The sequence below is a fragment of the Tinamus guttatus genome, unplaced genomic scaffold (assembly GCF_059628265.1).
Source record: "Tinamus guttatus ecotype Peru unplaced genomic scaffold, ASM5962826v1 Tinamus_guttatus_pri_ptg000311l, whole genome shotgun sequence".
NCBI lineage: Eukaryota > Metazoa > Chordata > Aves > Tinamiformes > Tinamidae > Tinamus > Tinamus guttatus.
In genome coordinates, this window is record NW_028288845.1 from 3,534,728 (window position 1) to 3,548,049 (window position 13,322).

Here is a 13,322-nt window from a genome sequence, read left to right on the forward strand (position 1 = left end):
CCGGTTATGCGCCTGGAGTTCAAATAAAACGCAATCATCAGCTAACCCTGTATTTTATATACTTCACACAGATGCATTGTTGTTAAATCTCTTAAATAATGCTGGAATGCACGTGGCACTAGGCAGGGGAAAAGCCATTCCCCTGCTCTTGCTCTCATGTGGCTCCTCTTTGCCGCCTACTTGAGGTAGGGGGAGCAGTGAGGACATTCAGCCACGTGCTTCATTCCAGGTAATGTTCAGTAACACCGAATCCTGTTTAAAACCACAACGTTGCAGGGGAAAAACATTTTAATAAGTCTGTGTATTTTGCTGTTCTGACATTGGGATATGTTATATCAAGATCTTTAAAAGCAACACGACATAATTAGCACAGTGGCTGGCAGGTCCTTTGTTTGGATAAAGTCCCATTTTAAGGCTAGAGTATACTGGATGAATTATTTAATTTCAAAAGAATAAGATACATCAATAAAATTACTGCTGTCTTCTTGCTAATGTATAACTTGATTTGATAAACAGGAAGTGAGGGCTAAGCTTTTTTTTTTTTTCATTCTGCTTACTTTGAAAGAACTAGCTGGAAAATGTGTTAGCAACTTTAGCTATGCTGACAAAATTATGGAAAATAAATTTTTGTTTCACTTACAAAGTAAGAGTCTCAAATGTTAATTTTGAAATCAATTCAGCAAATAAGATAGCTTTATTTTTTTCCCTCAGCATCAGAAGCCCTGCCTGTATGTCCTTTTATGATAAACTGCCCTGTAAAGGATGCATATTTGTAAGTCATGGCACAGACTGTTGTTTCTGACAAATCCACATAGTAAACTTTTACACTGAAGTCAAGAGGGAATTGCAGTTGTACAAGCAACCAGAGCATGGTGCAATCCCGTTTTCTACTTTCTGTGCCAGGCAGGAAGGCTGCCCGCCAGTGTTTTTGTCCCTTCAGTACTGGTGAATTCTTCCCTCTCTTCCTCCCCTCCTGCCCCTCTTTTTTTCCAAGAGGGCATTTCCCAGAGCCTTTTAAGGGGAAAAGGTGTGAAAATAATCATAGGCTGAGCCTTCTCTCTTAATCTGGAGACATCCACAGTAGTAACTGCACAGCGGAGGCTTTTAACCGCCTTGCAGCAAAGTAAGGCTGTGAAAAGAAGACCAGGCAAAGCCCTTTAAGGGCAACGGAAATTTCTGTGCTCCTACTTTCTTAGGATACGAGCCAGCTCCCGTATATCTGCTTTGGCGAAGATGTTCAGATGTAAGGGATTAGTACATATCGTTTGGAAGCCCACACGTGCTTTGACTGAGACAAATCTCTCGCAACCGACTTACGGGAAGCAGGATGAGGACTCAGCAAACCTGCCCAGGGCACCCAGCGCTCTCCGGCTGCGCCGCTCTGCAGCAGCCGGCGATTGGACCGATGCTTAAGTGCTGCTGCCACCGACCTGTAGGTACTCGAGCTCCCCAGCGTGCTTTATAAGCCAGGCTTAAACATTTCTAATGATAACAGTATAATACTATGTATTGAGAATACTTGGGAAAAAGCAAAGCGATATATTTCAATATTGTAAAAGAATGAAGATAATTTCTGAGGGGTTTAGAATCTTCAGGTGAATATTTGATGCCTTTGAGCATAAAATCTGTTTTTAAAAAGTCCCTCTGCTATCATGATTTTTTTAATTTGTCATTTTTTTAGGAGGTTCACATTACAGGAAGCAGAGGTTGCATAGGTGTATGATCGTAACGATTTCTCTTGGTAATGTAACAATATATCTCTTCAAGTAGAACTGTTTAACACTGACAACATTTTTCTCTACGCATTTTCCGTGATCGATGAGGGAAACGTGTTGAGCCTGGGTGTGATTTGCCCACGCTGCCTCCAGAGCAGCAGCAGCTCCAGCCTCTTCAGCTGGCCGGGCTCTCGGTGGGAACTTTGGTCGCAGACAGGGTGGGTGGAGAGGCACGTGTGTGTGTTCACGCACACATCTAGCACACTTTAGGAGAGGAATATCATACAAAACATGAGCAGTGCAAGTCATTGGGATAATACCAGTGAGATAAATATTTAATTGTTACACAGTAGAAAACAGAATAAAGGCCATGACCTTGTAAGGGACTCTCAGCTTCCTCCCACACTTCCCTTTTGCGCCCTGCCAGAATTGCCGTATGACTGTCTGCAGACTACCAGGGAAATGCCAGCTACTGCACGGATGCAGGAACGCAAGAGATCCCTGTAATACCCATCCATAGAAGTTCACTTGTTTGCAAGCTCGTACAACATATATTGCCCATTCGGGGTCTGCAGTTACCCGCTGTGCACAGGAGGTCACCCGTGCTGGGCCACGCTGCTGAAAGCAGTCGCGTTTCGGGCAGAGGACAAGAAGGGTTCCAGTGAGGTTTATGAAGTGCTGGTGGGGTGGGCACAAGGATGAAACCTGGGTTTTAAGGGAGTGGAGCTGTCATGCAAGACAGCCGAGCCACTTAGGCTTCTAGCGTATGGCTGCCTGAATTCAGACCTCAAAACCAAGTGATGATCAGGCTTCTACTGCATCTTACGTCCTTTTCCTGTTCTCCCTCCTTTCTTACCTTTCTCACCCTAAATTCAGAGCAGCCTCTCACTCTCTGCATTGCATTTTAACTTGAAACTTCCTTTTCTCTCTCAAGTGTCGAAATGAAAGAAACATCTTACATGGTCTAGAACCAGAAGAAGATAGCTTTTACCTTTTGAAGAATTGCATTTCCTTGGTGACTGTTGACGTTGTGATGGCTGATTTCTCTTTTGTACTGATATTCATAGACTTGGTTAGTTATATTAATGAGCAGCGTGGATGGCCCAAACTTCAGCTTTTCACATTCATAAACAGTTCCACTTTCAAAATCTGATGGTTTTGTTGCATATCGTATAATTAATCCCATTACAAGTCCTGGAGAGCAAAACACACACACACACACAAACAAAAGCAAAGTGATTCAGAGATGCTTTGCAATTTATTGACCTAGAGAAAAATTAACTTTCCTTCTTCTGTTCTACTGTAGCTAGAACACCACTTTCTCGGCACACCTCACACAGCATTTTATGGATGACCATAAAACATTCTTCCAAAATAACATTCATTGCAATACAGATATTGATTTGGCATGTGCTCAGTTTAAATCCTGTTTTGCGATCCAGCTGCTGGAGTCATTCTGGGGGGTTATTAACTGAGTTAGCATCACAGGCTGGCTGAGGAAGGAAGGGACCTCTAGAGATCATTTAGTCTAACCCCCCCTGCTCAAGCAGGGACACCTAGAGCACGTGGCACAGGGTCCTATATGGTCATCATCACAGTAAAGTTCTTCCTCATATGAAGGTGAAAGCTCCTGTGTTTCCATTTGTACCCATTACTCCTTGTCCTAATACTGGCCACCAACAAGAAGAGTTTGCCCCCCCTTTACATTCTCCCCTCAGGTATTTGTACTTGTTGATCCCCTCTCAATCTTCTCCAGGCTAAACAGGCCCAGCTCGCTTAGTCTTTCCTCATAAGACAGACACTCCAGTCCCTTAATCATCTTCGTTGCTCTACACTGGACCCACTCTAGAAGCTCCACGTCCCTCTTGTCCTGGGGAGCCCAGAACTGCCCCCAATACTCCAGGTGCAGCCTCACCAGAGCAGAGCAGAGGGGCAGGATCCCCTCCCTCGACCTGCTGGGCCACACTCCTGATGCAGGCCAGGATCTTATTGGACTTCTTGGCTACAAGGGCACATTGCTGGCTCAGAACTCCCCAATCCCTCTCCACAGAGCGGCTTTCCAGCAGGTCAGCCCCCAGCCACAAGTTGCTCGACCACAATTTCAGTAGATACTCAAGGATGAGTGCATAACTGAGTGCTATCCCAAGCACATATAAGCCAGCTGAGCTCTTGGTGTTTCACTCCATTCATGGGGGCAAAACTCTGCCGCACTGACCATGGTTAATATCTTAGTTCAACTAACATTTATGGAATGCACTGTCTCCTTTAAATGTTTTTTTTGTTGTTCAATATTGTTCAGGAGCCCAGATCATATTCTAACAGAAATAATTAATTATAACTAGGCCTATCTATAATATACTTTTTGCCCTACTGCTTCTCCTTCCCAAGTGAAATAATGGTTTTGTAACGTATTTTCCAAAACATCCTTTATATTTCATTTAGAAAGAACATTCAGGAAAAATCATAATTATTTTGAATGGCATTAATAAGCGAAAGACTAAGAATTTTTAGTTTACTTGCAATCAGTTTCTCCATGGCAGAATATGTAAACATTAAATTATTTTCAGAATTTATATGGACTTAATACATAAAAACACATCTTCAGTATAGGTAACAGCACCTCGTTGTGTTTTGTCGCAGTGGCACACACAGAAAGCCTGACTTTACCATGGAAGGTATCACGGAATTAAGCGGTTAAGAATCCCTAAAGATCAGTCAGGAATGATAGTGGATCAGCAGTTACTTGACATGGGAAGGAGGCAGCGTGCTAATGCACTGTTAGCAAAAAGAAGCCAGTTTCAAAACGCGTCACATCAGTGAAGAACGCGGTGACCGCGGCTGCAGCAGCTTATCGTGGGCACGCAGTGTAGCCTGCACGCCTCGGGTTCCAGCAGCCCAAGTCCTGGAACCGTTTTCACTCCAGCATCCTCATTTTTAATATATTTTCCTTCAAAACGATTACCAAGGGTTGATTGAATTCATTTTTAAAGCACATTTATTTCAAAGCTGGATTGAAACAGAAAAATTTCTCATTACTATCACTTTTTTTTCTGTCCTTTGCAGTGAGCTCTCCCTACAACAAAATCCCCAGCCAAATTCCTGAGCCAAACACGACTAAGTTTCTAGCTCGTGCGCAGTTAAATGCCTTCCGTAAGTAAAAACACCCACGGATGCAGTTTTGTGCATTACTTGATTTTCCAAACTATTTTAGAATTTCTTAAAAAGCTCTTTATTGGGCTTAAGAATGATATCCCTTTCTTCATCCACCCACTATAAAATGCTGATTTCTGATCTAGGCCAACCATGTCCTTCATACTTTTTGTTTTCCTTCCTGTTTGATGAACTTCTCCCTAGAAGCACCACTTCGAAGGCAGGTGCGTCTTTGACCACCTGGATCAATATCACAGTGAAATCTGTTCAAGCTGAGGATAATCTTCCACCAAAGTTGCTAATTAACCTAGCAGATAAAAAGAGCACAGATTTTTCTTTCCAGTAGTGGGTGCTGGTGCCTGTGCCTTTTTTTTCCTTTTTGCTATTATTTTGGGAAGGATTATTTCAGTCTGCCTACCAGCAGGCTTGCTCTAGTCTCTTAATCATGTGTAATTGTGCACAGTGGATCTAGCCCTGATACCTAATTCTGTGTGGATTAGAAATTTGGATGTTCACAGTCAATGCTTCACTGAGCTAGCCCTGTAGACAGGTAAGTCTGTGCTCTTTTGCGTTGCTTGAGAGTAGCTGATTTTTCAGCTGGGTGCCTGAACACCCTCCCCCTTCACTATCTAAATAGTTTCAAACTATTTTGAAATGTGTAAGTATAAAGTCTGAGTTGAAATATTCTGTTCTCTTGTGAACTAATTCTGAGACAAGCCAAATGGTTTTTCTTTGCAGCTATTGAAAGGTGTTTAATGTGACTATAGCTGTACTTAGTGTAGAAACTAAATATGGGATCTTTCTCAGCTGAAGCTCTTTAGCTGACAGTGCATTTTGCTATGAAGCTCATGTGCCAGGAAAAAAAGAAAAAAGAAAAAACCAACTTCCACTTTTGCTATTCTTCAAAACAGAAGTTTTATCAGTATGTTCATAGTGTCCAATTTGAGGCTGTTCAGCACTTGGCACTAACGTGCAAACTTCTCTTCCTGTTTTTGTATTTCTATGCTTTCTTCCTGGTCTTTGTCGTTTGTCACTCTCTCCATGCCTTCCAGCACTCCACCTCTCACTAAATGCAGTCTTGATACAGACTTGATTACAGCCCCATCTATCACAGCATGGGGCACAACCTGCCAAGGGGTGCCCGTGCTCTTCCACTACCTGAAGCATCTGCTTCTTGTGCAGTCATTTATGTGTAAATCTAGCAAGCTCAAAGGGCTGGGCTGAGGCTTTCAGTTTGTGCAAAACCAATATAAAAATAATTATTACAATGAAGATAAGTGAAAAATTGCACAAAGTGAAATAAAATAAGTTGTAGCAGTTACACAGGCTTAACCGCATTGTAAGCGAGGACAGAAATTAGCTCAGTGTCAGCACTTACTGCAATGAGTATTTCCTGAGATGATTTTTTCCTGAAATGTCTGCCTCTCGATCTGACACTGCTGTCAGGACCCCTAAAATTCCACTTTCTTTTCATTATTAATATTTCATGCCACTAAAGATACCCAAACCCATATCCAAAATTTCTAAGGGTAAAGGTAAAATTTTCACAAGCTTTTAAGATCCTATGAATAAGCATTTTCTCTATTTGAAGGCTGCCATAAATAATACAAGACTAAATGGATTAGTTTGTTTACAACCATGAGGAATGTGTCCTTTGTTCATGGATGTATTAATAATTCAACAGCTCTGTTCTTCTGGAGGACTCATCTCTTAGCTGATCAAAAGGGTCTCATAAGGTGGTTATCCTCACGATTTGCAGATTGTTCTGGGCAGAAAGCAGGATGGTTCCCCAAAATGGTTAAACCCTAAAGAAATACTGATTTGTTTGTTTATAGTTGTATCCCACCTCCCCTTATTTTTATAGGCTTTTGTCTAAATCTTCAGCTAATGTTAAGCTGTATGTAGGGAAAGTGTTTCAAAGTAGTGAAGGAAGCTGCTAAAAGTTACCCATGTAATTAGAAAAAAGAAAAATATCTTGTAATATTTTACAGGGTTATTCCAGTGAATATGTTGCATGGCATTTCATGTTTTTTTCTTTTGGCAAATACTAATAGAAATGCAACAAGCTAATGTAGTCTCAGTGATGCTATGCAGCTTGCACAGTCTAAAGCCTTGAATACCTATCAAGGCGATGCATGACGGGAAAAACACTGTATTTAAGTATCATGTAATATATGTATATACTAGTGTCAAGTGATTCAACGAAAGTGTATTTTATAGGTGTGACAGACTGCAAATTAATAAAGGGCCATGTTTTCAAATAAATTATTTTTCACAACTTAAAATACAGGACAGGTAAGTGAAATATCTCACTGACTTTCCCTACCCAGGTGACAGAGGCTTCATATAGGAGCTGCTGCTTTAGTTGCTTAGAAAGTGAGCCAAGATGATGAAATAGGCCATGTTTCTCAAATGTAAAAATTTAATTAAAATTAAACAACTTAAGTAGTTTGAAAGGGATACTAGGAGGGCTGTGGTATTCCTATGCCATCCTCCCACAGAATGGAGATCATCTTAAAGGGCTTGGTAGAGAAAAGAGCTAATAAAGCCTCCAGCCCTAAATGCAGGGGTAAGCAGCTTTTTGAGCTGCAAGTTTGCAACTGAACCCCCACAGGAGTTTGTCATGTGCTGTGACAGGACAATCAACAGAATATGCAACCTGAATGAGAACTGGTTTGGTTGCCACCCCTCTCTTGTATGTGATGTGCAAGGAGTGAACGGGAGTCAGACAGACCGGAATTCAGATGTCAAACGATTGAGCTTTAGATGTGTTTTTCTCTGCAGTCTTGACAGTGTGACTACTAGATGTGTTTTAGGGCAACAGAAAGGGAAATCATGTATTTGTCTCAAAACAAACCAGGAGTAAGAGACCAGACCAGATCATTATACACATAAGGGCTTTGAATTAAACTGGCAAGAAACTTCCTAGCAGGGGGACAATGCACAAGGTTGTACATGAAAGTGATGCATCATGTTGCAGAGCTGCGAGGCGGATGGGCCAGGGCAGGCAAGCTGGAGCAGCGGGACAATGACACCATTCAGAGAGGCCAGAGGCATTCTGCAGAGCTGCCATCCAAAGGCACAGAGGGGAAAAAACAAATCGTGAGATGGTCACAACTTTATCAGAAACACGGGTAGACCTGCAGGGCTCGAGTCCAACACATTTGAGTGTTGCACAAAAGCAAGCAAAATATGCACATTGCATGGCCTCCTTCAGTGTGGGCATTTCTTTCATTTGAAAACAGGACTACCAAGTGTTATTCAGGGGTGCCGTGCCCAAACAGTAACAGAAGGGGCACATCTTGAGGGTAATAGGATATTTGCTCCCCTGACCTGTCAACCTCTAGCTACTTCCCGAGTGATGGCTACCTGAATTATTATTTTGCATTTAAGGGACGAAGACATTTCAGCAGATTTTCTGACCTTTGTCAGACTTGATATCCACTGCCCGACTGTACATATACAACTAGTCCCATTTAAACTGGTGCTGGAGTTTATACTCACCGTAAACCATGGCTCCTCCGGTTTCATGCAGAAAGCGGAATCGATGGTTTTTAAATAACCAAATAGTTAATATTGTAAGAATGAGCAGAAAGTTAAAGACCAGCAACTCCACAGCTCCCTGGTGATAAAACTGATCTTCATCTTTCACTGATATATATTTCCTTAACTTGTCCATTTCATATCCTTTATGGAAAATACATGCAGAAGAGGCTCCCAGAGGAAGGAAAGCGTTATCACCTTTGCTGCAAAAATGTCCTAGACCCTACAGAAACTCACATCTGCTTCGCTTGCAGCCACACAGCGAAGTGCCCCAGCTCCGAATTCAGCTGGATTCTCGTTACAGCTTCCTGTTTCTCTCTTAAAGCCGCCCCGACTCGTTTCTCATGGTGCCGTCGCATCGCGGGGCTGGGCTTCCTCCAGCTGTGCGCAGAGCTCTGCGCGGCCCCCCAGCTCCGCCGCTCATGTTAGACTGAGCCTGGGCTCGGAATGCCTGTTCCTGTAATTTACAGCATAATCTGAAACACAAAAATCATCTTCGGCCTTGGTAGCTTTAGATGCCAAAACATAAATGATATGGAGAAAATGACATAAGCGACACTCACTGCATTTGGGAACTTAAAAAAAAAAAAAAAAATCCACTTTCCCACTTACCTTTATAAGAAGCATAGAAGGAAGGTTACTACTATCCAGGGCAATGGATACGGACTTCAAGATTTTGGCCCTGAACTTGCCTTGATCTTGCAGGAGAATAGAGAGCAGAGGTCTGGTTACCTAGAATTGAAAGTGGTTAAAATAACCTAATCAAACTGAATACAGTGCTGTGAAATTCACTTTTCAACTTTTCTGCTGTTTGGACATTTTAATTTACATTAGTACAGTTAAAGCAGAATGATGGCAGAAGTTGCCTTTTTCTTTATAGGCAACTGTCACAGAAGTGTCACTGCCCTATCCCATGGCTTGTGCTGTAGCGGAGAGAGGAAATCCAAATAAACCCTCATCTTCAAAGTATCAGGAAAAAAACTGCTCCTGCTGCTCAGCGAGAAGGGCAATCTTCTAATTATCTATTGTCACAAGTTGCAGATAATTTATTTCATAAAAAATATTTTAGGCTAAACAGAGCAATACAGTATCCATTCCAAGTCAGGTATTTTTTGAAGGTGAATAAAATAGAAATAGATGCCTGGATATCTTTGCTCTCAAGTATCTTCAGAGCTGTAGCTCAGCTTAGCATGACTACCCTAAGCTTCAGTCTGCAGTGTTTTTTAAATATTTCTACTGAGCAAGCAAGGAATTGTCTTCTACGTAAGCTAATTTCATCATAGTTTTTCTTTCCCTTTGTGTGAAGTAAAATAGTATTATCACAGTTTTGAACTCATGTTTTTTTCCTTGTTCACTGAACTTTCTCTCATTTGTTTTTCCTCTGTACTCTCCACTGCTTCCTCTTCCTTTTTCTCCCCTGCATTTCTGTTGTTTTCCCATTCCTCTTAATTTTATCAGACTTCTTGCAAGATCCTTAAAAATGTTAGCAATATGACTAAGGATTATAACTTTTTAAAAGAGAAGAATAAAACTGAAGATTTGATTTAAATATAATTTTTATGATTTGGAAATAAGTGACCTTTCTTCAACATTGGAGTGACCTTAATTATCAAAAGCAAAATAAAATAAATTTAAAACTCAGTGCACTTAACCTTTAACAGGAATGAGAAACAATATTTCTTCTTTTGTGAAAGACACAGCTGTTTGCTACCCTCACCAGGTAAGTGTGTGAACTTAGTGCTACTAAGCACTTGGAGCTTGCGAAGCTTCCAAAAATATTTTAAATGGCCAGACTGAGGCAATATAAGCTCATCCAAAATATCTGAAAACGCTCTGGTGCAGTTCTAGCAAGTAGGAAGCTAAGATGCAGCAGACGTGGGATGTGCTTCTCTAGTGACTGAGTCACATAGGCCAAAATATACAAATATTTCCTTTGACCAGGTGATCTGTGACTGAGCTTGACCTCTTGTCTGGACTCAAAAGCTTATTGAAGTGTCTCTAGATATGACTGAATACTTTTCTTTCAATGTTATTTTGCTTATACAAAAATAAATCAGAAAGTATAAGAAGCAAAATGTTTGCAAGTGGATATTTTACACATATGTTACTGGGGGAAATATATTGGCACTAACTGATATGGGACCATCTTAAACTGATGACATACTGGCGTATATAGGCTACACAGAAGGGTGCCCCAGACATTCGGAATCGGGGTTTCAGCTCACAAAAGGGCAGTGCAAGCTAGTGTTTTGATTACGCTCTCATTTGAACTTTGCTGGCAGCGTGACCAGATGGTTTGATTCTTTCTGTGCTCAAGAATTTCCCTATCTTATATGAATCCACAATTCAGTGGCATCCATTTCCTCACATTTTTTTCCTAAGTGGAAGAATTTGTCTCCAAATTTTGGTCAGTTTTGAGGCCTGATGGAATGTAATTGCTTGCAGCAGCTACCTCATGGTTACAATTTTGATAGCAGGTGACGAATCAAGAGAGAAGAAAACTGGCCCAGAATAAAATGTTAATTTTTTCTTTAATTGAAATGTTACAAAGGAAGAAAGCTTTCATAGGAAGATACTTCAAATATTAAAGAATAGGTCAAGGGCAAAGCCAAGCTAAGTTCAGCTCTGAAACTTCCTGTTGGAAGTTAACATGTCAGGTGATTCTATATTGTGCTTTGATAAGCATGATAGCTAAGATTGTGATAGCACGATAAGCTAAGATGGGCTTCATTTCTTTTAACGTAATTTTTCTTCCTATGGCCAAGAGGCAGTAGCTTGCCCCCCCCCCTTTTTTTTCTCTGCTCTCTATTTTTACCTTTTAGATGCTTCTTTTTTGCATGTCATAAAAGCCTTGTCCTTTCTTTCCTTCTTAGTTTTGCAGACGGGTAAGTCTAGTCTTAGAGAAACCTATCAAGCAGCAGAGACTGAACAGTAAGTAAGCAAGAAGAGTCTTGTATTCTCCAAGATGAGAATGTCTCTATTGATTTACAAGTCAGAAAAGCAGTTTGTTTTAAAAAATATGATTGTAGCTAGTTATAGTAATTAGAGTTGATGGAAATTCCAAGCAGAGAGGCAATGCTTTAGCAACACTGGCAATTTTACAAGAATATGAGAAGTACAACTAAAAGTAAAATTGAAGAAAATTGCACATAAATGTGTGTGTATTTGTAAATACATTTTTTAAAAAACAAGCCTGAAATCAGCCATGTTGCCAGTGCACAAATAACTGTCCTGTCACAGCACACTTGTCTGAAAGCCCCAGACAGATTGGAATAGGATTAGTGGGATCGCAGCTGGTTATCCCTCTCTAATCCATTCCATCCAGGGGGATCTGCCTTGCTCCTGCTCTCACATGCAGCTGCGAGCTGGGGCCCAGGCATGTCAGTTCACAACTACCAGGCCTCAGTGTATTTTGAAATGTGGTTTGCTGCTGCTTATAGAAGTCTTCCCAGGAAATCAGTTCATTCCCTAGTTGCTATTGATTCTGTTGTCTCTTCTGAAGTCAATCTCTGCCTTTCCTACCATTGATAGATTGTGATAGATTGTGTGGGCCTTCATTGCCACAAGGGCCAAAGGCTGCCTCACGTTTGAGTTGTCCACCAGAGCACACTGGTCCTCTGGAAAGTGACTTGCCAGTCACTGCCTCCCTGTATTATGGTAGGGGATTACTTTGTTTAGGTGCAGGATTCCAGACTTGCCTTTGCTAAACTTGAAGTTCCTGTCAGCCAATCTCTCCCTCTGCACGGCAGCCCTGCCCCTCGGCACATTGATATCGGCCCTTCCCAGCAATTTGGGTTGTCCGAAACCTTGCTGAGAGTGAACTGTCTTATTATCTGAGGCTATAGGGAGAATGTAAAGCAGAACTGGCTGCAGTTTGATACCTGAGAGATGCCAACAGTAAGCAGCCAAAGTGGGACTTCGCATTGCTGATCAAATTGCTTGAGAGACTGGTCCAGTCTTTTTCAGCTATCTTATCATCTGCTTCAACCCCAGCTCAGTTTTGGCTTTCTGAAGCAATTCTGTATGTTCAGGCAATGTCTCTGTATTAGTTCTCGGTTCCCATTCCAGCTTCCACCCTCTGTGTGCTCGATGTCTCCACTTGAGCTCAGTGAGGAGTTGTTTGTTCATCCCCACTGGCCTCCTGCCATACTTGCTTGCCTTTCTGCATGTTGGGAAGTTCTTGTGTTTGAGGAGGTGTTCTGGAATATCACCCAGCTCTCATGGGCTGCTGGTGTTAATGATACCCTTCCATATGAACAGCAGTATCACATGAGTGATTCGACTGGGCTGAGAATACAGAAGCACAGAAAAGCAGTAGAATTCACGTGCCATACAGCAGCAAACATCCAGGGCACAGCTGACATTTAAATCAAAAAAAGAAACGTCATCTGTGAAGTATATTACCACAGTATGTTTCATTTTTTTCTAGTATAAGCTGTTGGACTGTTCAAAAATTTGTCATTTGGTGACTTTTGTTTCGGGATACAAATTGCACTGTGCACTTGAACATTATATTGTACTGCAGGGTAGGAAAAGGCTCCTAAGGACCGTGGTTTAAGCGGTGCCGGTACCGGAGGCAGGCTGGCCCCGCGTGGGCCCGGCCCGGGAGCAGGTCCCACTGGAGGGCGCGCTGCACACGCGGAAGGAAATCCCGGATTGGAAACGGAGGGGCTGGTTTAAGCAGGAGATGTATTGTGGTGCCTTAGCAGGCTGGCTAAGAGCTCACTTGGAATACAGTAATAACTGGCTCCGTGCCTTTCTCAGAGGAAGCTTCCGGGTACAGCTGAACTATTTTTGGTCAGGGAACAGGCATGTTTGAGGTAACTCAGTCTCACTCAAATTCATACCTCTCCAAGGTCAATGGGAATGAAATTTGGCCCAAATGGTTAATATGAGGATCTGTCAGTTATGACA

At 41.8% G+C, this 13,322-nt stretch overlaps 1 protein-coding gene across 1 annotated transcript in view; it reads right to left on the minus strand.

Moving 5' to 3' along the window:
- SLC9A9 (solute carrier family 9 member A9) overlaps nucleotides 1–8,644 on the minus strand; it is a 108,819-nt gene extending 100,175 nt beyond the window's left edge. Inside the window, exons 1-2 of the mRNA XM_010211800.2 lie at nucleotides 8,370–8,644; nucleotides 2,707–2,909 (exon numbers count right to left, since the gene is read on the minus strand). Coding sequence (XP_010210102.2) covers nucleotides 2,707–2,909; nucleotides 8,370–8,544 — 378 coding nt within the window. The 5' untranslated portion in view covers nucleotides 8,545–8,644. The remainder of the gene's footprint in view (nucleotides 1–2,706; nucleotides 2,910–8,369) is intronic.
- Between the last annotated feature and the right edge of the window lie 4,678 nt (nucleotides 8,645–13,322).